Source organism: Hyperolius riggenbachi, chromosome 8 (genome assembly GCF_040937935.1).
Source record: "Hyperolius riggenbachi isolate aHypRig1 chromosome 8, aHypRig1.pri, whole genome shotgun sequence".
Lineage (NCBI taxonomy): Eukaryota > Metazoa > Chordata > Amphibia > Anura > Hyperoliidae > Hyperolius > Hyperolius riggenbachi.
In genome coordinates this window covers 295,318,893-295,344,260 of record NC_090653.1, presented here as the reverse complement: position 1 = coordinate 295,344,260, position 25,368 = coordinate 295,318,893, and the positions used below count along the sequence as shown (strand labels likewise).

Below are 25,368 nucleotides of genomic sequence, written 5' to 3'. Positions count from 1 at the left end.
GAGTACAGACCTCAATCACACAGAGGCCCTCATACAATCATCAGGAGTACAGACCTCAATCACACAGAGGCCCTCATACAATCATCAGGAGTACAGACCTCAATCACACAGAGGCCCTCATACAATCATCCGGAGTACAGACCTCAATCACACAGAGGCCCCCATACAATCATCAGGAGTACAGACCTCAATCACGCAGAGGCCCTCATACAATCACCAGGAGTACAGACCTCAATCACACAGAGGCCCTCATACAATCATCAGGAGTACCGACCTCAATCACACAGAGGCCCTCATACAATCATCAGGAGTACAGACCTCAATCACACAGAGGCCCTCATACAATCATCAGGAGTACAGACCTCAATCACACAGAAATCCCTGACTCCTCCCCACCATTACCCTTGTTCAGTAATCAGAAGTATAGACCTCAGTCACACAGAGGCCCTCATACAATCATCAGGAGTACAGACCTCAATCACACAGAGGCCCTTGTGCAGTCATTAGGAGTACAGACCTCAATCACGTAGAAATCTCTGATTCCTCCCAACCTTTCACCTTGTGCAATCATCAGGAGTGCAGACCACAATCACACAGAGGCCCTCATACAATCATCAGGAGTACAGACCTCAATCACACAGAGGCCCTCATACAATCACCAGGAGTACAGACCTCAATCACACAGAGGCCCTCATACAATCATCAGGAGTACAGACCTCAATCACACAGAGGCCCTCATACAATCATCAGGAGTACAGACCTCAATCACACAGAGGCCCTCATACAATCATCAGGAGTACAGACCTCAATCACACTGAGGCCCTCATACAATCATCAGGAGTACAGACCTCAATCACACAGAGGCCCTCATACAATCATCAGGAGTACCGACCTCAATCACACAGAGGCCCTCATACAATCATCAGGAGTACAGCCCTCAATCACACTGAGGCCCTTGTGCAATCATCAGTACAAGCCGCGATCACACAGAAATTCTGACCCCTCCCCACGTTCCCTCAGGATTGTACAGATTGTACAATGCCCCATTGGACGATGTTAAAGATAACCTGTACTGAAAAAAGGGTCCGGGGAGGGTACTTACGTCGGGTGGGGGAAGCCTCTGGATCTGATTGAGACTTCCCCCGCCCTCCTCAGTCCCATGGTGGTCTCTCTAGGCCACCCCGAAGCCACAGCTGACAAAATGTCAGGCTGTGGCGCGCTTGCAATATTTAACTCCCCTGGCTTCAGCGACGGCCCAGTAGCGTCTCTTGGATCAGGCGGCAATAGTCAATCCCAGTTGGATCTGCTCTATAGTGCAGGGGACTTGTGGCTACGCAGTAGAGCGGACCCGACTGGGATCAGCTAGTCCCGCCTGATTTGAGACGAGAGCCGATACTGTGTCTGCGCTGGAGCCAGGGAACATGAATATTTACATGGCCGCCGTTCAGATAGGCCTAGAGAGACCACCGTGGGACGGAGGGTAACGTTGGAAGCCTCAATCGGATCCAGAGTCTTCCTCCTCCCAAGGTAAGTACCCCCCCAGGGGCCTGGTTTTCAGTCCAGGTTCTCTTTAACCCCTCCTCCCGACCCTATGTAACACAAGATGCCCCCCCTCATCTGTGAATTATTCGGGTCACCCGTGGGGTCAGTTTGGAGGTCTAACAGACACTCATGCAAAATATGTTCATTGCTGATATTTTAAGTATCGGCGTCATGCAGCACCCAATTCATCTGGTGGCGGTGCAATACGCTCTGTTCTCCCCTCCTTTCCCAGCACTGGAGAGGCACACAGGCTGTCCAGACTTTGCCCCGGTGACCCAGGTCAACCCTTCCTTCCAGAGTGGGTAGATGACTGCTAAGCCCCACCTACAACAATCCTACAATACCTCACCCGCCCGCTTCTCTCCCAGCCTTTTCCCCTCCAAGCCAGAGCTACACTCCACCAAAGACCATGATGTAACGTCCAGCAGAAATCCAGCAGCAGAGGAAATGAATTCATATGTATGATTCAATGTAAGCTCTATATATTTATTGTGTGCGTAGAAACCCAATACCTCCTCCGGATATGGGCATAGGGCCCTTCTGTAAGCCCCTTTCACACCAGATATGGGCATATGGCTCCTCTATTAGCCTCCATCACACCAGATATGGGCATAGGGCCCTTCTGTAAGCACTCGTTACATCGGATATGGGCATATGGCCCCTCTATAAGCCCCTGTCACACCGAATATCAGCATATGGCCCCTCTATAAGACCCGGTCACACCGGATATCAGCATATGGCCCCTCTATAAGCCCCTGTCACACCGAATATCAGCATATGGTCCCTCTATAAGCCCCCGTCACACCGGATATCAGCATATGGTCCCTCTATAAGCCCCCGTCAAACCGGATATCAGCACATGGCCCCTCTATTAGCCTCCATCACACAGAATATCAGCATATGGCCCCTCTATAAGCCCCGGTCACACCGTATATCAGCATATGGCCCCTCTATAAGCCCCGGTCACACCGTATATCAGCATATGGCCCTTCTATAAGCCCCGGTCACACGTATATCAGCATATGGCCCCTCTATAAGCCCCGGTCACACCGGATATCAGCATATGGCCCCTCTATAAGCCCCCGTCACACCGTATATCAGCATATGGCTCCTCTATAAGCCCACGTTGCACCGGATATCAGCATATGGCCCCTCTACAAGCCCCGGTCACACCGGATATCAGCATATGGCCCCTCTATAAGCCCCTGTCACACCGGATATCGGCATATGGCCCCTCTATAAGCCTCCATTACACCAGGTATCAGCACATAGCCCCTCCATAAGCTCCCATTACACCGGATATCAGCATATGGCCCCTCTATAAGCCCCGGTCACACCGGATATCGGCATATGGCCCCTCTATAAGTCCCGGTCACACCGGATATCAGCATATGGCCCCTCTGTAAGCTCCAGTCACACCGGATATCAGCACTTAGCCCCTCTATAAGCCCCCATTACACCGGATATCGGCATATGGCTCATCTATTAGCCTCCGTCACACCGGATATCAGCATATGGCCCCTCTATAAGCCCTGTTACACCGGATATCAGCATATGGCCCCTCTATAAGCCCCACTCACACCGGATATCAGCATATGACCCCTCTATAAGCCCTGTTACACTGGATATCAGCATATGGCCCCTCTATAAGCCCCGGCCGCACTGGATATCAGCATATGGCCCCTTTATAAGCCCTGTTACACCGGATATCAGCATATGGCCCCTCTATAAGCCCCGGTCACACCGGATATCAGCTTATGGCCCCTCTATAAGCCCCCGTCACACCGGATATCAGCATATGGCCCCTCTATAATCCACATCACACAGGATATCAGCATATGGCCCCTCTATTAGCCTCCATCACACCGGAGATCAGCATATGGCCCCTCTATAAGCCCTGTTACACTGGATATCAGCATATGGCCCCTCTATAAGCCCCGGCCGCACCGGATATCAGCATATGGCCCCTTTATAAGCCCTTTTACACCGGATATCAGCATATGGCCCCTCTATAAGCCCCGGTCACACCGGATATCAGCATATGGCCCCTCTATAATCCACATCACACAGGATATCAGCATATGGCCCCTCTATAGGCCCTGTTACACTGGATATCAGCATATGGCCCCTCTATAAGCCCCGGTCGCACCGGATATCAGCATATGGCCCCTCTATAAGCCCTGTTACACCGGATTTCAGCATATGGCCCCTCTATAAGCCCCGGTCACACAGGATATGGGCATATGGCCCCTCTATAAGCCCTGTTACACTGGATATCAGCATATGGCCCCTCTATAAGCCCCGGTTGCACCGGATATCCGCATATGGCCCCTCTATATTATTAATATTATTATTATTTAGTATTTATATAGCGCCGACATATTACGCAGCGCTGTACAATGTATATATATATATATATATCTTGTCACTAACTGTCCCTCAAAGGAGCTCACAATCTAATCCCTACCATTGCCATATGTCTATATTATGTAGTGTAAGTACTGTAGTCTAGGGCCAATTTTAGGGGGAGCCAATTAACTTATCCATATGTTTTTGGAATGTGGGAGGAAACCGGAGTGCCCGTAGGAAACCCACGCAGACACGGAGAGAACATACAAACTGTTTGCAGATAGTGCCCTGGCTGGGATTCGAACCAGGGACCCAGCGCTGCCCTGTTACACCGGATATCAGCATATGGCCACTCTATAAGCCCCGGTCGCACCGGATATCTGCATATGGCCCCTCTATAAGCCCTGTTACACCGGATATCAGCACTTAGCCCCTCTATAAGCCCCCGTCACACCGGATATCAGCATATGGCCCCTCTATAAGCCCCCGTCACACCGGATATCAGCATATGGCTCCTCTATAAGATGATCTTCCTATAATTACCGCCTCATTTGTTCCTCCCGCTGATCTGGCCTCGCTGTCCTCATTAGGCAGAACTATTCTCAGTTTTATTGGATCAATGATGGACTTCCTGCGAGCGCGACGGTGATATCCTTCCCCCACACAGATTTATGAGGATGAGGGAATGTGACGAGGAGCATCATCAGTCACTGTCAGCGGGCCCAACAAGTTATCAGGTGACAAATGGCAGCCGGCAGAGCCGGGACGAATCACACGACCGGCCAGCAATGACTCACGCCCGTCGCCGCTCTAAGAATCAATATATAATGGTGGCTGGAGACCTCGTGTAACCTGTCCATGCCCAGAGGACTTCACCTGCCTCACAGCGGGTTGTGTGAGTCATCCCCCCAGACTAGTGAAATGCTGGTCACCCCGATATATTTCCCCCCCAATAAAAAACACACAGTGGAACCCCACAAGCTCTGACTCCTGGAAAACTGATCACCCCACAGACCCCCTTAAAGAGACACTGAATCTAAAAAAAATATGATATAATGATTTGTATGTGTAGTACAGCTAAGAAATAAAACATTAGGAGCAGAGACCTAAGTCTAATATTGTTTCCAGTACAGGAAGAGTTAAGAAACTCCAGTTATCTATGCAAAAGTGTTACTGAGCTCCACGACTTTCAAAGTTGCAGAGAGCTCTGTCTTCTGAAGCTTGTTATCTCAACTGTTAGTCACTGTATTGTTTTTTTCCTGCAGAGGACATTGGCCTGCTCTGTTAAATCATTTAGAATGCTGAGTAGTGTGTAAACTGCAAATATTACAGAATGATGCAATGTTATAAAGAAAGCTATGTCACTGAAAATACAAATATGAGGATATTTTCTTTGCTACTAATGTTCTAGTAATTATCCGCACTACACAACCAATTCATTATATCCTAGTTTTTCTTTGCTTCAGTGTCTCTTTAAGTACTGATCATCCCTGTACACCCTTTGTGAAGAAGACAGTTACCCTATCCCTTTGTTTAAAAGTGAACACTACCTAACCACCACATGTGTGCAAAGCTGGGAACTCAGGTACACAGAGATCTCACCACCAGAGCCCCTGAGAGATAGAAGAATCCAGCAGGGGGAGGAGCCTCTGGTAATGGGTGCAGCAGGTGGGCAGAGCTGGGAACTCAGGTGCACAGAGATCTCACCACCAGAGCCCCTGAGAGATAGGAGAATCCAGCAGGGGGAGGAGCCTCTGGTAATGGGTGCAGCAGGTGGGCAGAGCTGGGAACTCAGGTGCACAGAGATCTCACCACCAGAGCCCCTGAGAGATAGGAGAATCCAGCAGGGGGAGGAGCCTCTGGTAATGGGTGCAGCAGGTGTGCAGAGCTGGGAACTCAGGTGCACAGAGATCTCACCACCAGAGCCCCTGAGAGATAGAAGAATCCAGCAGGGGGAGGAGCCTCTGGTAATGGGTGCAGCAGGTGAGCAGAGCTGGGAACTCAGGTGCACAGAGATCTCACCACGAGAGCCCTTGAGAGATAGGAGAATCCAGCAGGGGAAGGAGCCTCTGGTAATGGGTGCAGCAGGTGTGCAGAGCTGGGAACTCAGGTGCACAGAGATCTCACCACCAGAGCCCCTGAGAGATAAGAGAATTCAGCAGGGGGAGGAGCCTCTGGTAATGGGTGCAGCAGGTATGCAGAGCTGGGAACTCGGGTGCACAGAGATCTCACCACCAGATCCCTGAGAGATAGGAGAATCCAGCAGGGGGAGGAGCCTTCGGTAATGGGAGTAGCAGGTGTGCAGAGCTGGGAACTCAGGTGCACAGAGATCTCACCACCAGATCCCTGAGAGATAGAGGAATCCAGCAGCGGGAGGAGCCTCTGGTAATTTGTGCAGCAGGTGTGCAGAGCTGGGAACTCAGGTGCACAGAGATCTCACCACCAGAGCCTCTGAGAGATAGAAGAATCCAGCAGGGGGAGGAGCCTCTGGTAACGGGTGCAGCAGGTAAGCAGAGCTGGGAACTCAGGTGCACAGAGGTCTCACCACCAGAGCCCCTGAGAGATAAGAGAATTCAGCAGGGGAGGAGCCTCTGGTAATGGGTGCAACAGGTGAGCAGAGCTGGGAACTCAGGTGCACAGAGATCTCACCACCAGAGCCCCTGAGAGATAGAAGAATCCAGCAGGGGAGGAGCCTCTGGTAATGGGTGCAGCAGTGGGAGGAGCCTCTGGTAATGGGTGCAGCAGGTGTGCAGAGCTGGTAACTCAGGTGCACAGAGATCTCACCACCAGGGCCCCTGAGAGATAGAAAAATCCAGCAGGGAAAGGAGCCTCTGGTAATGGGTGCAGCAGGTGTGCAGAGCTGGGAACTCAGGTGCACAGAGATCTCACTACCAGAGCCCTGAGAGATAGAAGAATCCAGCAGGGGGAGGAGCCTCTGGTAATGGGTGCAGCAGGTGAGCAGAGCTGGGAACTCAGGTGCACAGAGATCTCACCACCAGAGCCCCTGAGAGATAGAAGAATCCAGCAGGGGAGGAGCCTCTGGTAATGGGTGCAGCAGGGGGAGGAGCCTCTGGTAATGGGTGCAGCAGGTGTGCAGAGCTGGTAACTCAGGTGCACAGAGATCTCACCACTAGATCCCTGAGAGATAGAGGAATCCAGCAGGGGGAGGAGCCTCTGGTAATGGGTGCAGCAGGTGTGCAGAGCTGGGAACTCAGGTGCACAGAGATCTCACCACCAGATCCCTGAGAGATAGGAGGAGCCAGCAGGGGGAGGAGCCTCTGGAAATGGGTGCAGCAGGTGTGCAGAGCTGGTAACTCAGGTGCACAGAGATCTCACCACCAGAGCCCCTGAGAGATAGGAGAATCCAGCAGGGGAGGGGAGCTTCTGGTAATGGGTGCAGCAGGTGTGCAGAGCTGGGAACTCAGGTGCACAGAGATCTCACCACCAGATCCCTGAGAGATAGGAGAATCCAGCAGGAGGAGGAGCCTCTGTTAATGGGTGCAGCAGGTGTGCAGAGCTGGAGACTCAGGTACACAGAGATCTCACCACCAGAGTCCCTGAGAGATAGAGGAATCCAGCAGGGGAGGAGCCTCTGGTAATGGGTGCAGCAGGTGAGCAGAGCTGGGAACTCAGGTGCACAGAGATCTCACCACCAGAGCCCCTGAGAGATAGAAGAATCCAGCAGGGGAGGAGCCTCTGGTAATGGGTGCAGCAGGTGAGCAGAGCTGGGAACTCAGGTGCACAGAGATCTCACCACCAGATCCCTGAGAGATAGGAGGAGCCAGCAGGGGGAGGAGCCTCTGGTAATGGGTGCAGCAGGGGTGCAGAGCTGGGAACTCAGGTGCACAGAGATCTCACTACCAGAGCCCTGAGAGATAGGAGAATCCAGCAGGGGGAGGAGCCTCTGGTAATGGGTGCAGCAGGTGTGCAGAGCTGGGAACTCAGGTGCACAGAGATCTCACCACCAGATCCCTGAGAGATAGGAGAATCCAGCAGGGGGAGGAGCCTCTGGTAATGGGTGCAGCAAGGGTGCAGAGCTGGGAACTCAGGTGCACAGAGATCTCACTACCAGAGCCCTGAGAGATAGAAGAATCCAGCAGGGGGAGGAGCCTCTGGTAATGGGTGCAGCAGGAGTGCAGAGCTGGGAACTCAGGTGCACAGAGATCTCACCACCAGAGTCCCTGAGAGATAGAGGAATCCAGCAGGGGGAGGAGCCTCTGTTAATGGGTGCAGCAGGAGGAGGAGCCTCTGGTAATGGGTGCAGCAGGTGTGCAGAGCTGGGAACTCAGGTGCACAGAGATCTCACCACCAGAGTCCCTGAGAGATAGAGGAATCCAGCAGGGGGAGGAGCCTCTGTTAATGGGTGCAGCAGGTGTGCAGAGCTGCGAACTCAGGTGCACAGAGATCTCACCACCAGAGTCCCTGAGAGATAGGAGAATCCAGCAGGGGGAGGAGCCTCTGGTAATGGGTGCTGCAGGTGTGCAGAGCTGGGAACTCAGGTGCACAGAGATCTCACCACGAGAGCCCCTGAGAGATAGAAGAATCCAGCAGGGGGAGGATCCCCTGAGAGATAGGAGAATCCAGCAGGGGGAGGAGCCTCTGGTAATGGGTGCAGCAGGTGTGCAGAGCTGGGAATTCAGGTGCACAGAGATCTCACCACCAGAGCCCCTGAGAGATAGAAGAATCCAGCAGGGGGAGGAGCCTCTGGTAATAGGTATGGCAGGTGGGCAGAGCTGGGAACTCAGGTGCACAGAGATCTCACCACCAGAGCCCTTGAGAGATAGGAGGAGCCAGCAGGGGGAGGAGCCTCTGGTAATGGGAGCAGCAGGTGTGCAGAGCTGGGAACTCAGGTGCACAGAGATCTCACCACCAGAGCCCCTGAGAGATAGAGGAATCCAGCAGGGGGAGGAGCCTCTGTTAATGGGTGCAGCAGGGGGAGGAGCCTCTGGTAATGGGTGCAGCAGGTGTGCAGTGCTGGGAACTCAGGTGCACAGAGATCTCACCACCAGATCCCTGAGAGATAGGAGAATCCAGCGGGGGGAGGAGCCTCTGGTAATGGGTGCAGCAGGTGGGCAGAGATGGGAACTCAGGTGAACAGAGATCTCACCACCAGAGTCCAGAGAAGAAGAAGAATCCTGCAGGGGGAGGAGCCTCTGGTAATGGGTGCAGCAGGTGTGCAGAGCTGGGAACTCAGGTGCACAGAGATCTCACCACCAGATCCCTGAGATGAGAGATAGAAGAATCCAGCAGGGGGAGGGGCCTCTGGTAATGGGTGCAGCAGGTGTGCAGAGCTGGGAACTCAGGTGCACAGAGATCTCACCACCAGATCCCTGAGATGAGAGATAGAAGAATCCAGCAGGGGGAGGGGCCTCTGGTAATGGGTGCAGCAGGTGAGCAGAGCTGGGAACTCAGGTGCACAGAGATCTCACCACCAGATCCCTGAGAGATAGAAGAATCCAGCAGGGGGAGGAGCCTCTGGTAATGGGTGCAGCAGGTGTGCAGAGCTGGGAACTCAGGTGCACAGAGATCTCACCACCAGAGCCCCTGAGAGATAGGAGAATCCAGCAGGGGGAGGAGCCTCTGGTAATGGGTGCAGCAGGTGAGCAGAGCTGGGAACTCAGGTGCACAGAGATCTCACCACCAGATCCCTGAGAGATAGAAGAAACCAGCAGGGGGAGGAGCCTCTGGTAATGGGTGCAGCAGGTGTGCAGAGCTGGGAACTCAGGTGCACAGAGATCTCACCACCAGATCCCTGAGAGATAGAAGAAACCAGCAGGGGGAGGAGCCTCTGTTAATGGGTGCAGCAGGGGGAGGAGCCTCTGGTAATGGGTGCAGCAGGTGTGCAGTGCTGGGAACTCAGGTGCACAGAGATCTCACCACCAGATCCCTGAGAGATAGGAGAATCCAGCGGGGGGAGGAGCCTCTGGTAATGGGTGCAGCAGGTGGGCAGAGCTGGGAACTCAGGTGAACAGAGATCTCACCACCAGAGTCCAGAGAAGAAGAAGAATCCTGCAGGGGGAGGAGCCTCTGGTAATGGGTGCAGCAGGTGTGCAGAGCTGGGAACTTAGGTGCACAGAGATCTCACCACCAGACCCCTGAGAGATAGAATACATCAGGGGGAGGGCTCTCTGGTAATGGGTGCAGCAGGTGTGCAGAGCTGGGAACTCAGGTGCACAGAGATCTCACCACCAGAGCCCCTGAGAGATAGGAGAATCCAGCAGGGGGAGGAGCCTCTGGTAATGGGTGCAGCAGGTGAGCAGAGCTGGGAACTCAGGTGCACAGAGATCTCACCACCAGAGCCCCTGAGAGATAGGAGAATCCAGCAGGGGGAGGAGCCTCTGGTAATGGGTGCAGCAGGTGTGCAGAGCTGGGAACTCAGGTGCACAGAGATCTCACCACCAGATCCCTGAGAGATAGAAGAATCCAGCAGGGGGAGGAGCCTATGGTAATGGGAGCAGCAGGTGTGCAGAGCTGGGAACTCAGGTGCACAGATATCTCACCCCCAGATCCCTGAGAGATAGAAGGAGCCAGCAGGGGAGGAGCCTCTGGTAATGGGTGCAGCAGGTGTGCAGAGCTGGGAACTCAGGTGCACAGAGATCTCACCACCAGAGCCCCTGAGAGATAGGAGAATCCAGCAGGGGGAGGAGCCTCTGGTAATGGGTGCAGCAGGTGAGCAGAGCTGGGAACTCAGGTGCACAGAGATCTCACCACCAGAGCCCCTGAGAGATAGGAGAATCCAGCAGGGGGAGGAGCCTCTGGTAATGGGTGCAGCAGGTGTGCAGAGCTGGGAACTCAGGTGCACAGAGATCTCACCACCAGATCCCTGAGAGATAGAAGAATCCAGCAGGGGGAGGAGCCTCTGGTAATGGGAGCAGCAGGTGTGCAGAGCTGGGAACTCAGGTGCACAGATATCTCACCCCCAGATCCCTGAGAGATAGAAGGAGCCAGCAGGGGAGGAGCCTCTGGTAATGGGTGCAGCAGGTGTGCAGAGCTGGGAACTCAGGTGCACAGAGATCTCACCACCAGAGTCCCTGAGAGATAGAAGAATCCAGCAGGGGGAGGAGCCTCTGGTAATGGGTGCAGCAGGTGAGCAGAGCTGGGAACTCAGGTGCACAGAGATCTCACCACCAGATCCCTGAGAGATAGGAGAATCCAGCAGGGGGAGGAGCCTCTGGTAATGGGTGCAGCAGGTGTGCAGAGCTGGGAACTCAGGTGCACAGAGATCTCACCACCAGATCCCTGAGAGATAGAAGAATCCAGCAGGGGGAGGAGCCTCTGGTAATGGGTGCAGCAGGTGTGCAGAGCTGGGAACTCAGGTGCACAGAGATCTCACCACCAGAGCCCCTGAGAGATAGAGAAATCCAGCAGGGGGAGGAGCCTCTGGTAATGGGTGCAGCAGGTGTGCAGAGCTGGGAACTCAGGTGCACAGAGATCTCACCACCAGAGTCCCTGAGAGATAGAAGAATCCAGCAGGGGGAGGGGCCTCTGGTAATGGGTGTAGCAGGTGTGCAGTGCTGGGAACTCAGGTGCACAGAGATCTCACCCCCAGATCCCTGAGAGAGAGGAGAATCCAGCAGGGGGAGGAGCCTCTGGTAATGGGTGCAGCAGGTGTGCAGTGCTGGGAACTCAGGTGCACAGAGATCTCACCACTAGAGCCCCTGAGAGATAGGAGGAGCCAGCAGGGGGAGGAGCCTCTGGTAATGGGTGCAGCAAGTGTGTAGAGCTGGGAACTCAGGTGCACAGAGATCTCGCCACCAGAGTCCCTGAGAGATAGAAGAATCCAGCAGGGGGAGGAGCCTCTGGTAATGGGTGCAGCAGGTGAGCAGAGCTGGGAACTCAGGTGCACAGAGATCTCACCACCAGATCCCTGAGAGATAGGAGAATCCAGCAGGGGGAGGAGCCTCTGGTAATGGGTGTAGCAGGTGTGCAGAGCTGGGAACTCAGGTGCACAGAGATCTCACCACCAGAGTCCCTGAGAGATAGAAGAATCCAGCAGGGGGAGGGGCCTCTGGTAATAGGTGTAGCAGGTGTGCAGTGCTGGGAACTCAGGTGCACAGAGATTTCACCACCAGATCCCTGAGAGAGAGGAGAATCCAGCAGGGGGAGGAGCCTCTGGTAATGGGTGCAGCAGGTGTGCAGTGCTGGGAACTCAGGTGCACAGAGATCTCACCACTAGAGCCCCTGAGAGATAGGAGGAGCCAGCAGGGGGAGGAGCCTCTGGTAATGGGTGCAGCAGGTGTGCAGTGCTGGGAACTCAGGTGCACAGAGATCTCACCACTAGAGCCCCTGAGAGATAGGAGGAGCCAGCAGGGGGAGGAGCCTCTGGTAATGGGTGCAGCAGGTGTGCAGTGCTGGGAACTCAGGTGCACAGAGATCTCACCACCAGATCCCTGAGAGATAGGAGAATCCAGCAGGGGGAGGAGCCTCTGGTAATGGGTGCAGCAGGTGGCCAGAGCTGGGAACTCAGGTGCACAGAGATCTCACCACCAGATCCCTGAGAGATAGGAGAATCCAGCAGGGGGAGGAGCCTCTGGTAATGGGTGCAGCAGGTGTGCAGTGCTGGGAACTCAGGTGCACAGAGATCTCACCACTAGAGCCCCTGAGAGATAGGAGGAGCCAGCAGGGGGAGGAGCCTCTGGTAATGGGTGCAGCAGGTGTGCAGTGCTGGGAACTCAGGTGCACAGAGATCTCACCACTAGAGCCCCTGAGAGATAGGAGGAGCCAGCAGGGGGAGGAGCCTCTGGTAATGGGTGCAGCAGGTGTGCAGTGCTGGGAACTCAGGTGCACAGAGATCTCACCACCAGATCCCTGAGAGATAGGAGAATCCAGCAGGGGGAGGAGCCTCTGGTAATGGGTGCAGCAGGTGTGCAGAGCTGGGAACTCAGGTGCACAGAGATCTCACCACCAGATCCCTGAGAGATAGGAGAATCCAGCAGGGGGAGGAGCCTCTGGTAATGGGTGCAGCAGGTGTGCAGAGCTGGGAACTCAGGTGCACAGAGATCTCACCACCAGATCCCTGAGAGATAGGAGAATCCAGCAGGGGGAGGAGCCTCTGGTAATGGGTGCAGCAGGTGGGCAGAGCTGGGAACTCAGGTGCACAGAGATCTCACCCCCAGATCCCTGAGAGAGAGGAGAATCCAGCAGGGGGAGGAGCCTCTGGTAATGGGTGCAGCAGGTGGGCAGAGCTGGGAACTCAGGTGCACAGAGATCTCACCACCAGATCCCTGAGAGATAGGAGAATCCAGCAGGGGGAGGAGCCTCTGGTAATGGGTGCAGCAGGTGGGCAGAGCTGGGAACTCAGGTGCACAGAGATCTCACCACCAGATCCCCTGAGAGATAGGAGAATCCAGCAGGGGGAGGAGCCTCTGGTAATGGGTGCAGCAGGTGGGCAGAGCTGGGAACTCAGGTGCACAGAGATCTCACCACCAGAGCCCCTGAGAGATAGGAGAATCCAGCAGGGGGAGGAGCCTCTGGTAATGGGTGCAGCAGGTGGGCAGAGCTGGGAACTCAGGTGCACAGAGATCTCACCACCAGATCCCCTGAGAGATAGGAGAATCCTGCAGGGAGTTTAGCTGTTCAGCCTTTACCAGAAGCTGCAGTATTGCTTTGGATGGGGTAGTCATTTTAAAGAGGGCAATGCAACATTACAGGTCATGCAACAGCAGTGTCCCAGAATGCATCTTGTAAAAGTAAACTTAAAAAGTGTGACGCAGGCAGGCGGTTTGGCTGAAGAGCTAACACTTTTTTATGATTTGCCTTTCCTTTAGTTCTAGCTTTATACTTATTTTTTATTTTCCTGTCTGTGTTTTATGCCCCTCCCCTGTGTTGTCATAGTAACCATATGTGGCCCCCACTCTCCCCACATGGATGTAAAGTATTAGCCCCCCAATCCTCCATGTAAATCACCTTCCTCTAGCCACTGTCCCCTCCTCAACTCTTGGGCTATCCTTGTTCTCACTGCCCCCCCCCCCCCCATACAGCAGCCCTCCCTCCATACAGTAGCCCCGCCCCCTGTACAGCAGCCCGTCCCTTGTTCTCACCCCCCCCCCCCCATACAGCAGCCCCCTCTTGTTCTCACTGTCCCCCTCTGTACGGAAGCCCTCCCTCCATACAGTAGCCCTGCCCCCCGTACAGCAGCCCCTCCCTCTAGCCCCACCCCCCGTACAGCAGCCCCCCTGTTCTCACTGCCCCCCCACACCACACACACCCGTACAGCTGCCCTCTCTCCATACAGCAGCCACCACTCCGTACAGCAACCTCCCCCCCCCCCCCGTGCAGCAGCCCCCCATACATCAGCTCCCCTTGTTCTCACTGCACCCCCCCCCGTACATCAGCTCCCCTTGTTCTCGCTGTCCCCCCACAGTACCCCATATTGCAGCCCCTCCCCTTGTCATTTATCCCCGCCCCTTTTTTATTTTCTGTCTTATTTTCATGTTGTGGGAATGGATCAAAGTCTTACTCCTGTAGCGTTTAATGACTCCGCCCCTCAATCACCGCCATGTTTGCGCATTGCCCGGGGTAAAACGTTGATCTCTTCCCTTCATGTCTGTTATATTTGGATAGTTTGATTTCTCACTTTTTCTTTTCTTGCATGTGCAGTTTTGTAAAGAATAGTCGAGGTGCGATTTCTCGCAGCCCGTCTGTCTGCAACTTAAATTCACCGTGAGTTCCTCTGTTACAATATTCACTGTGTGGACTTTATATCCAATAATAATGCAATCATACATATATATACCTGACACTATATGTATATGACCTCTGCTCTCCCTCATATACTGAGCTCTCATTCGCTACGTGGGTGTCAGTCGCTGAATGGGCGGAGCTTAGACTGGCCCTCATCGCTTACCTCATTGCCTGACTTTCCAAAACTCTTCATCATTGTACCAAACTTCATTGTACCAATCTCCATCATCCCGATATCCAATCTCCATCACCCCGATATCCGATCTCCATCATCCCGATATCCAATCTCCATCATACCGATATCCGATCTCCATCATCCCGATATCCAATCTCCATCATCCCGATATCCAATCTCCATCATCCCGATATCCAATCTCCATCACCCCGATATCCAATCTCCATCATACCGATATCCGATCTCCATCATCCCGATATCCAATCTCCATCATCCCGATATCCAATCTCCATCATCCCGATATCCAATCTCCATCATCCCGATATCCAATCTCCATCATCCCGATGTCCAATCTCCATCATACCGATATCCGATCTCCATCATCCCGATATCCAATCTCCATCATCCCGATATCCCATCTCCATCATCCCGATATCCAATCTCCATCACCCCGATATCCGATCTCCATCATCCCGATATCCAATCTCCATCATACCGATATCCGATCTCCATCATCCCGATATCCAATCTCCATCATCCCGATATCCAATCTCCATCATCCCGATATCCAATCTCCATCACCCCGATATCCAATCTCCATCATACCGATATCCGATCTCCATCATCCCGATATCCAATCTCCATCATCCCGATATCCAATCTCCATCATCCCGATATCCAATCTCCATCATCCCGATATCCCATCTCCATCACCTCGATCTCCATCATTCCAATCTCCATCACCCCAATCTCCATCACCCCGATCTCCATCATCCCGATATCCAATCTCCATCATCCCGATATCCAATCTCCATCATCCCGATCTCCAATCTCCATCACCCCGATCTCCATCACCCCGATCTCCATCATCCCGATATCCATCATCCCGATATCCAATCTCCATCATCCCGATATCCAATCTCCATCATCCCGATATCCAATCTCCATCATCCCGATATCCAATCTCCATCATCCCGATATCCAATCTCCATCACCTCGATCTCCATCATTCCGATCTCTATTATCCCAATCTCCATAATGCCGGTCACTTTTGGTTGAGCCATGTACATTGCCTTTTCTACATTCCAGGCTCCTTCCTATCACAGGTAACTATCTCCTCCTTATGATAATTATAATTATTAGGTACTTCTGCCCTTCAAGGCTTGTGTGTCATCCATCTGTATTTTAGGAAGCCATATTTTGTAGCATTATCACTTTTTGGGGTCTATCGGCTCCGTGTGGCTGTGACATCATCGGCTCCGTGTGGCTGTGACATCATCGGCTCCGTGTGGCTGTGACATCATCGGCTCCGTGTGGCTGTGACATCATCGGCTCCGTGTGGCTGTGACATCATCGGCTCCGTGTGGCTGTGACATCATCGGCTCCGTGTGGCTGTGACATCATCGGCTCAGTGTGGCTGTCACATCATCGGCTCCGGGTGGCTGTGACATCATCGGCTCCGGGTGGCTGTGACATCATCAGCTCCGTGTGGCTGTGACATCATCAGCTCCGTGTGGCTGTGACATCATCGGCTCCGTGTGGCTGTGACATCATCGGCTCCGTGTGGCTGTGACATAATCGGCTCCGTGTGGCTGTGACATCATCGGCTCCGTGTGGCTGTGACATCATCGGCTCCGTGTGGCTGTGACATCATCGGCTCCGTGTGGCTGTGACATCATCGGCTCTGTGTGGCTGTGACATAATCAGCTCTGTGTGGCTGTGACATCATCGGCTCCGGGTGGCTGTGACATTGTCAGCTCCGTGTGGCTGTGACATCATCAGTTCTGGGAGGATTGATAGGCTGGTTCGTGTGTGAAATCGTGTGCTCTTCCTTTGCTGCATTTTGATGACACGTTGCTGTCTTTATATGAAATGCATATTCTGTGTTGATGGTGAAATGTCTATAAAGTCTGATTTGTGTTTGAATAAAATGTTATCTTTCTCTCCATCTTTCTCCCTCATCACCTCATCTCTCTCATTCTTCCCTCTGTTGTATTGTTTCTCTCCTCCTCTTTTTGGAGGGTGTCGGCTGTGCGGTGTTCCGGAATGTTCCTGTCACAGGCACGGTGTTTGGAGGGTGTCGGCGGTGCGGTGTTCCGGAATGTTCCTGTCACAGGCGCGGTGTTTGGAGGGTGTCGGCAGTGTGACTCAGGCTCGTATGTGAGAGTGTTCTGGAAGGTTCCTGTCACAGGCGGGGTGTTTAGAGGGTGTCGGCGGTGCGGTGTTACGGTAGGTTCCTGTCACAGGCGCGGTGTTTGGAGGGTGTCGGCGGTGCGGTGTCCTGGAATGTTCCTGTCACAGGCGCAGTGTTTGGAGGGTGTCGGCGGTGTGACTCAGGCTCGTATGTGAGAGTGTTCCGGAAGGTTCCTGTCACAGGCGCGGTGTTTGGAGGGTGTCGGCAGTGTGGCTCAGGCTCGTATGTGAGAGTGTTCCGGAAGGTTCCTGTCACAGGCGCGGCGTTTGGAGGGTGTCGGCGGTGTGGTGTTCCGGAATGTTCCTGTCACAGGCGTGGTGTTTGGAGGGTGTCGGCGGTGTGGCTCAGGCTCGTATGTGAGAGTATTCCGGAATGTTCCTGTCACAGGCGCAGTGTTTGGAGGGTGTCAGCGGTGCGGTGTTCCGGAAGGTTCCTGTCACAGGCGCGGTGTTTGGAGGGTATCGGCAGTGTGGCTCAGGCTCGTATGTGAGAGTGTTCCGGAAGGTTCCTGTCACAGGCGCGGTGTTTGGAGGGTGTCGGCCAGTGGCATAGCTAAGGAGCTGTGGGCCCCGATGCAAGTTTTACAATGGGGCCCCCTCAAGTACTCTACACATAACAATTGATATGACACACCAAAACCTGCCAATGGCAATTACAGTGTCAGAGGTGCAAGAAGGGAATGGGAAACAGTTTGTTAATGATTACCACTATTCAAAGTATGTATAGAAGTGATTATTATGAGCACAGGACCAATAGAGAGCTTATACTGTAGTTGAGGGAGGGCCCTTCGGGGCCCTTCTGGCCCAAGGGCCCCGATGCGTTCGCTACCTCTGCACCCCCTATTGCTACGCCCCTGGTGTCGGCGGTGTGGCTCAGGCTCGTATGTGAGAGTGTTCCGGAATGTTCCTGTCACAGGCGCAGTGTTTGGAGAGTCGGTGGTGTGGCTCAGGCTCGTATGTGAGAGTGTTCCGGAATGTTCCTGTCACAGGCGCGGTGTTTGAAGGGTGTCGGCAGTGTGACCCAGGGTGTCGGCGGTGTGGCTCAGGCTCGTATGTGAGAGTGTTCCGGAAGGTTCCTCTCACAGGCGCGGTGTTTGGAGGGTGTCGGCAGTGTGGCTCAGGCTCGTATGTGAGAGTGTTCCGGAAGGTTCCTCTCACAGGCGCGGTGTTTGGAGGGTGTCGGCGGTGTGGCTCAGGCTCGTATGTGGGAGTGTTCCGGAAGGTTCCTCTCACAGGCGCGGTGTTTGGCGGGTGTTGGCGGTGTGGCTCAGGCTCGTATGTGAGAGTGTTCCGGAAGGTTCCTCTCACAGGCGCGGTGTTTGGAGGGTGTCGGCGGTGTGGCTCAGGCTCGTATGTGAGAGTGTTCCGGAATGTTCCTGTCACAGGCGCGGTGTTTGGAGGGTGTCGGCAGTGTGGCTCAGGCTTGTATGTGAGGGTGTTCCGGAAGGTTCCTGTCACAGGCGCGGTGTTTGGAGGGTGTCGGCGGTGTGGCTCAGGCTCGTACCGCGTGGCAGAGAAGTCTGCATGTGTCTATCAAGGCATGGCTGTCTGTGTATCTCCTGTAACCCGTACCAGCCTGTGCCCTGCTCCCTGCCCCCGTCCATCATACTGTCCCCGATCCGTCAGCGTTCTGCACCGCCGCTCTGCCCGGCGCTGTGTCTCTGTCACTCACAGTGTCACTTTAACTCCAGCACGGCGGAGCCATACCATGTGACACTAATGCGGGATTAGTTACATCGGGGCAGGGGGCTCCCCACAATACCGGCTGCATAGTTGGGGGGCTCCCGCCACGCTGGATGTATCGCTCTTTCAATGTGACAGCTGACGGAATTTAGATTTTTATCAAATAAATGAGATATTTTGCTTTGGTGGCCGGGAGATCGCTTCTGTACAGGATGAGGGAAGTCACCGGTTATCTGTCCGCTGCTTAAACCACATCAAACGACTCGGGCCGACTCTATGGGGCTCATTTATAAAAGCACGAGAAATCCGGAGGTAATGGATCGCCTTTATTGCGGTATCATCATCCGCCGGCTTTTATCCCGCTATTTACTAACCCCCAGATGGGAAATCCCGGCAGAAAACAGCGGTGACAAAACTTGGGGGAAAAAAACAACCGTTAAAAAGCATAAAAATGGATCCAAGCAGCGATACACCGGCGATAAGCGACAGGAAGACTGGTGGGTTGGTACTTTTTAGGCACACAGGAAATGACATCACGATGTTGTGGCGTTCCTACATCTGGCCTGTAGATGTCACTGTTCCACTTGTGTGCTGCATGAGATTATCGGGACAGTTGTGGGCCGTTGGTTCCTGCTCTGGTGATGGACACAGAAGGAAGCCGCTGCTTATGTAGAGAGTTGTGAACCCCGGAGGATTCTGCTCAGCTGCATGGAGTTGGCACAGGCGTCCCCTGCATGCTCATCTCAGCAGTTAGGCCCGGTTCACATTAGTGTTTTTTTGTAGATCGGAACCGGACCGTATACTGTACAAACGGAACGGACGCGAACGGATCCAATGTTAATCTATGGGACCGTACACATCCGTCCGGATACGATACCTACGTTCCGGTCCCCGGATCGAAAAAATGCTGCAGGCCCTAATTTTCCGGACCGTTGCTCCCTGCGGACCTGAAATGGAAGGTTTTGCAGGGCAATAGGAACCAATAGAAAACGGAACTCAACAACACACTGGCTATAAAAACGAACCTTTCTAGCCGCTTCCTGTGTCCTCTCTATGGTACAGCTCTATGGTACAGCAGCCATCTTGGCTTGTTTGGCACATGGTCCTAGCGGTGCTGCAGGAATGGGATCCATCCCAGTTCATTGATTTCTGGAAAGAGATGGAAGACATCAGGCCATACAGCATCGGGGACCTGATTGTCCAAGTGCAGGGGCCACATTCCAAGGTGTAGAGGACACACCCACCATCTCCTGCGAAGAGCAGGCCTCCGTCACACATAGTAATAGGTGAAAATTAAAAACGAGGCTATTCCAAGCCAGAAGCTGTAGAAATACACTGGATCCATTGTCCAAACAGCCAGCTCTCTCCTCAACAATGACCACATTGTATTTACAGATCATTCAGAGGTGGTTAAAAAATAAAAATCAATTTCCACTTACCTGGGGCTTCCTCCAGCCCGTGGCAGGCAGGAGGTGCCCTCGCCGCCGCTCCGCAGGCTCCCGGTGGTCTCCGGTGGACGTCCCAACCTGGCCAGGCCGGCTGCCAGGTCGGACTCTTCTGCGCTCCAAGGCCCGGCACTTCTGCGTCCCACGCGGGCGCGCTGACGTCATCGGACGTCCGCCGGGCTGTACTGCGCAGGCGCAGAACTACTGCCCTCCCTGAACCTTCCCTTTAATGCTAATCTTAAAACTTCCCCTGTAAAATGGAAACTGACACAAAATGTATGCAAAATGGAACCGAAACGGACCGGAAACGGATTTAAACTGGTCCGCAACAGATCCGTTGGAACTGACAGTTTTGGCAGGAAACGCTAATGCGAACCGGACCTAATTGTTCCTCCCGCTGACACACCTGTGATTGTCACCATCAGGCTTTCCTCCGGCAGACTGGCGGCTCAGCCATGCAGCTCAGCCACGCGGCCAGCCAGCGATTCAGCACTGAAAGTGGCAGTGACCCCAATTACTGCACTGACCAGGCTGCCATAGTTATATCACTATTAGCAGCTCTGACAGTCAGCAGCAGCTATATCATATTGGCCAGATCCAAAGATTATCCGCCCCCAACGTACCACGTCAGCCGGTACCACAGAGGCCCCTCCCATCCTGCCCGGGACAGGCGCCGGTACCTGTCCGATCTCATTGCATGATGCTGAATTATCATGGAGATCACATGACACTGTGCACATGACCCTTAAGGGGAGGAGCCTGATTGGAGGAGGGGCCAGGCAAGATTTCAGGCGCCCAGACAACAATAAGTATGCGGTGACACCAAACACAACTCAGCATGTGCCAGTCCTGCCACTCACAGCAGCTGCTGGCTCCAAGTAAGCCCCACCTCTTTCCCTCCTCAAAGTAAGCCCCGCCCTGCCTCCAAGTAAGCCCCACCCCAAAATAGTCCTTCTGGAATTGACATTTCAGTCCCACTTATTTTGCTTGCTTATTCTGATATGACCCAGGTGACACTTGTAGAAGACATTGATCGGGTTTTTTGCTCTCTGGTGTCATGTGAGAGTTGCCCACATTAGATGCCCTCTAGTCAATGAGATGCAAATTATTCTGGCATGCAAATTGTATGCGGTCACAATCCACAGGACATGGGATCTGATTGGATCAATTGTAAAGGTGTCCATTAATGATTCTATTTCCCACACGATTGACTGTCTGATACAATCATTGTGATCAAAATGATCACCCGAGCGACCAGATAAATCAGATTGGCAGAAAATAAGACCCAAATCATCTGTGCAGGATTGGAATGGTGATCAATCCACAATTCAATCCACTGGATAATCGATTTTTTATAATCGATGTATTAGGACATTTTTTTCCCGATCTCGTTTATCTCTACTTGACAAGGGAAAGCTGGGACTTGTAGTTCTTCAGCACCTGCGGAGCCGAGGCTCGTCTGAAGAGCTAGCATTCTTCAGTCTGTTCAGTAGCGATCGGTCTTCCAGCTCAGCCTCCTTCCCCATTTTTGTGGTAATTTCGGAGTCATCTGGGCCCAGAGTCGGCAGATAATGAAACAGATTGAAGCGTCTTTAAATAATACATCTACTGTTACCCAGAATAGCCGCGCTCGTCTCGCGTCCGCTGCGCTCTCATCAAACACCCTGAGAAATGGTTATTAAAAATGATCCTATGCCATGCTAATTATCGGGCGAGCGATCAGCCCGGGGGGAGGGGGAGCAGTACTCGGACGCCTGGAGAGAAAAGAGCGCCAAAACGCAGGATATTAAATCCCAAAGAATGTAGGGCAGGGGAAATAGCGACAGCCGGGGCGGATGGGGGCAGGGCTCAGACGCCCGGAGAGAAGAGAGCGCTACCACGCAGGATATTAAATCCTAGAGACTGCGGCACGGGGCAGGGGAAATAGCGAAAACAAGGAATAACTGCCGGCATTTACATGGCCGTCCGGCTTTACCGCCATCGTCTCCCGAGCCGTACGCAGATCAGGTCTCCCGATACGGACTGCCTCGTAACCGCAGAGAAAACGAACGGCCAACTGGTGCTAACATTTCAATGTCTGGTTATTTCATGGAAAGATTGGCCCCTCTGCGCCGTCCAATAGCAAAGCTACAAACTGCGCTCAGAGCTCCGGCCAATCAGAAATGTCCTCTTTATTTGGAAATTGCTTTAAGCCGGGGCTGCAGGAGGTCTTATTTTAATTCAGAGTTAGTGAAACTGATGCGTCAGTCTCCGTCTGTAGCCGGCAATGACTTTCCTGGATAGTCACTAAGCTGAGATAACGCCGTACCTGCAGGAGTCCTTGTTACTCATTCTTATAATCCAGTGTTTGGAGGCATTCCCATCTGTCTCTTGCTAGGAAAACTGTGGAATTGCCGTGGTCCACACACTAGGCGACCAACCAACCAATCGACCATCCAATTTGATTATTATATTCTAATTGGATGGTGCTGCCAAGTGCATGCCCAACCAACAAAACGACCAATTTCGGGACAGAAATTGGCTGCACAGTCGATCGTGCATGTTGAAAAATGTCGGGCCGAGGTTGGTTGGTCGGGTGCGTGGCGGAACGGCGGCCGAATTGCGACGAGACAACAAAACCCCCGCCGCTGCCGCTTCAATGTATAAATGTATGAAGTGTGTAGTGCATTTATACATTACCTGTCCGGTGTCAGCCTCCACGCGGTCTCCGTCCATCTCGCCGGGTTCCGCATACACACCGACGGCGCATTGCATCTGACGTCACGAAGGCGCATAGCGTCTGACGTCACGAAGGCGCATAGCATCTGAAGTCAGACGCTATGCGCCACCGGCCTGTATGCTGCTGTTACCGGGCGAGAAGGACGGATGGTCCCGGCGAGCTGCTACAGGACAGGTAATCTAGAAATGCACTACACTACATACATTTAGTTGTGGGCGGCGGGGGGGGGGGGGGGGGCGGACGCGGCGGCTTAGCCGATTCCCTGATGATTTCATGCTGAAATCGGACGGGAATCAGCCTGTAGTGTATGGGCAGATTTGATTGGAGATAAATTTGTCTCTTGGTCGAATCTGCCCATATTCGTTCTAATGTATAGGCAGATGCATTTGTGAGACCTGAGTTAGGCCTAGTGCACACCGAGCGGTTTTTGGAGCGATTCGCCGGCCGCATCCGCCTATAAAAACGCTTGGCTAATGTATTGCAATGGGATGGTGCACACCGGCGGTTTGAGGTTTTTGCCAAGCCGCAAACGCGCCTCCTGCTGCGCGTTTGCGGATTTCGGAAGCGTTTCGTCCTCAATGTAAAGTATAGGAAAAACGCAAACCGCTCTGAAAAACGCCAGATCAGAGCGGTTTGCCAGGCATTTTTGTTACAGTAGCTGTTCAGTAACAGCTTTTACTGTAACAATATGTGTAATCTGCTACACAAAAACGCACCCAAAACCGCTAGGTATGTTTAGAAAACCTCTCTAAACATACCTAGAATCGCTCTGAAATCAGCTCCCAAAACCGCTAGCGTATTGCGGATCTGCTAGAGGTTTTGGTGTGCACTGGGCCTTAGGCCTGGTGCACACCAGAGGAGTTTTTCTGAGCGTTTTGAGTTTTTAAATCTGCTGCTAATGTTATCCTATGTGTCTGTGCACACTGGAGCAATGAGGTTTTGTAAAAAAAACCCCATAGCATTACATTGGGAAGAGCTTTTGAAACCTCATTGCTCCAGTGTGCACAGACACATAGGATAACATTAGCAGCAGATTTAAAAACTCAAAACGCTCAGAAAAACTCCTCTGGTGTGCACCAGGCCATAGAGATTGTGTTTGGTGGTCTTCGGTGTTAAGCAGCCAGTAGTGCAGTAATTATGTTTTGCCTGGCATCTTTATAGAGGAGCTTTAACTTGTGTTTGATTTCCATTTGATCTGCTTTCGTATTGTATTGCCGGTCTGATTATCTTGTGTTTGAAGATCTTTTCAGATATTATTGGATTAGATGGGTGACTGAAACTAATCGCTATCAGAAAAGCAAAATGTAGTATCTCTGGAAACTCAGATAAGATGCAAACAGTCATATCCATATCATTGAAGGGCAGAGTATCACCACAGCAGCCAGGAACTGGCATAAGAGAGAAGTCTGCAATGGCAGGCACCATATTCATCAATTACCCCCCCTCCCCCCCCCCTCCTACCTTCAGAAATAGATTATTAATCATCTTCTTTCTAATCATGAACTTTCATCCTCCATTTTCTCATATCATCTGTTTTTTCTTAAAATGTGACTTTGTTCACCATTTTTGAATTGCTTCCTTTCATTCATTATTTTCTTCTCTTGGATTTTTCTTTGCTCTTTCTTTCCTTCCCTCTTTCTCCTCCCTCCCAGTCGCCATATTATCCCTGTGAAGTGATTCCTGCAATATAACTTCTGTTTCGTCAGCAGCCAGCAGAACTCCACCAAATGTCGGTCGGTTTGGGAGCAGCGCACCACCCAGATTCGCATGCACAACTTCCGTGCCAGCTGTGAGGCGCTGTACAGCGAACTGGAGCCCGAGGATCGGCTGCGCTACGCCACCACGCTGCATCTGCGGCCCGACATGAAGAGCCACATGGAGAGACCCCTGCTGGTGGATCAGCAAGACTCCACCGAGACCAAAGACGGCAGCCCAGATCCGGTAACACCCAACGAGATAGAACCAGGACCCGGGGAGTCAACAGAACCGGCTCCGCGCAAACATCGGCATCATGAGCGGGGTACGGGAGAAACCAACGGCGGCTGCAAAGAGAACTGCAACCATAACGGGGACTCCGGCAGCAACGATAGAGAAGAGCGCCACCGGCCCCACAGAAGCCGCAGCAAAGAGGAAGACGGTGGGAAGGAGGGGAGAGGGGAGCGGAACAGGAGTCAGGAGCGGGGCAAGAGACACCATCGCCGAACGTCCCCTGAAGACGGGGCAGAACGGGAGCACCGACGGCACCGGACGCACCGCCACTCCGCAGACAGGCAAGGGAAAGACGGCAACGGCCAGCCAGGCTCCGGCACCAAGGGCGAGAGGAAGTCCCGACACCGAGGGGGAGGGTCCAGGTCTGGCAACAGAGATGCCGATGGGATGACTCGCGGTGAGAATGGGGAGGAGATTCCACGGTCGCGTCACCGCAACAGACACAAAGCACTGTCCACGTACGAGAGCGACGAGAAGAAAGAGAACAAAGACGGGGAACTGGGTGAGAGGGAGCACCGCAACCACCGGCTCAGGTAACTGCTGCAGGGGGAGGGGCTACACGTACTGTACTATGGAGAGGGGAGGGGCTA

The 25,368-nt window shown here is 53.2% G+C and overlaps 1 protein-coding gene across 12 annotated transcripts in view; it reads left to right on the top strand.

The window, feature by feature from the left end:
- Positions 1–25,368, top strand: part of CACNA1B (calcium voltage-gated channel subunit alpha1 B) — a 505,489-nt gene that overhangs the window by 344,250 nt on the left and 135,871 nt on the right. For 7 of the 12 annotated variants that reach the window (XM_068249174.1, XM_068249164.1, XM_068249168.1 and 4 more), the window contains exons 19-20: positions 14,491–14,553; positions 24,496–25,311. In XM_068249174.1, coding sequence (XP_068105275.1) covers positions 14,491–14,553; positions 24,496–25,311 — 879 coding nt within the window. The remainder of the gene's footprint in view (positions 1–14,490; positions 14,554–24,495; positions 25,312–25,368) is intronic. The other 5 variants (XM_068249175.1, XM_068249173.1, XM_068249169.1 and 2 more) reach the window with 3 other exon arrangements.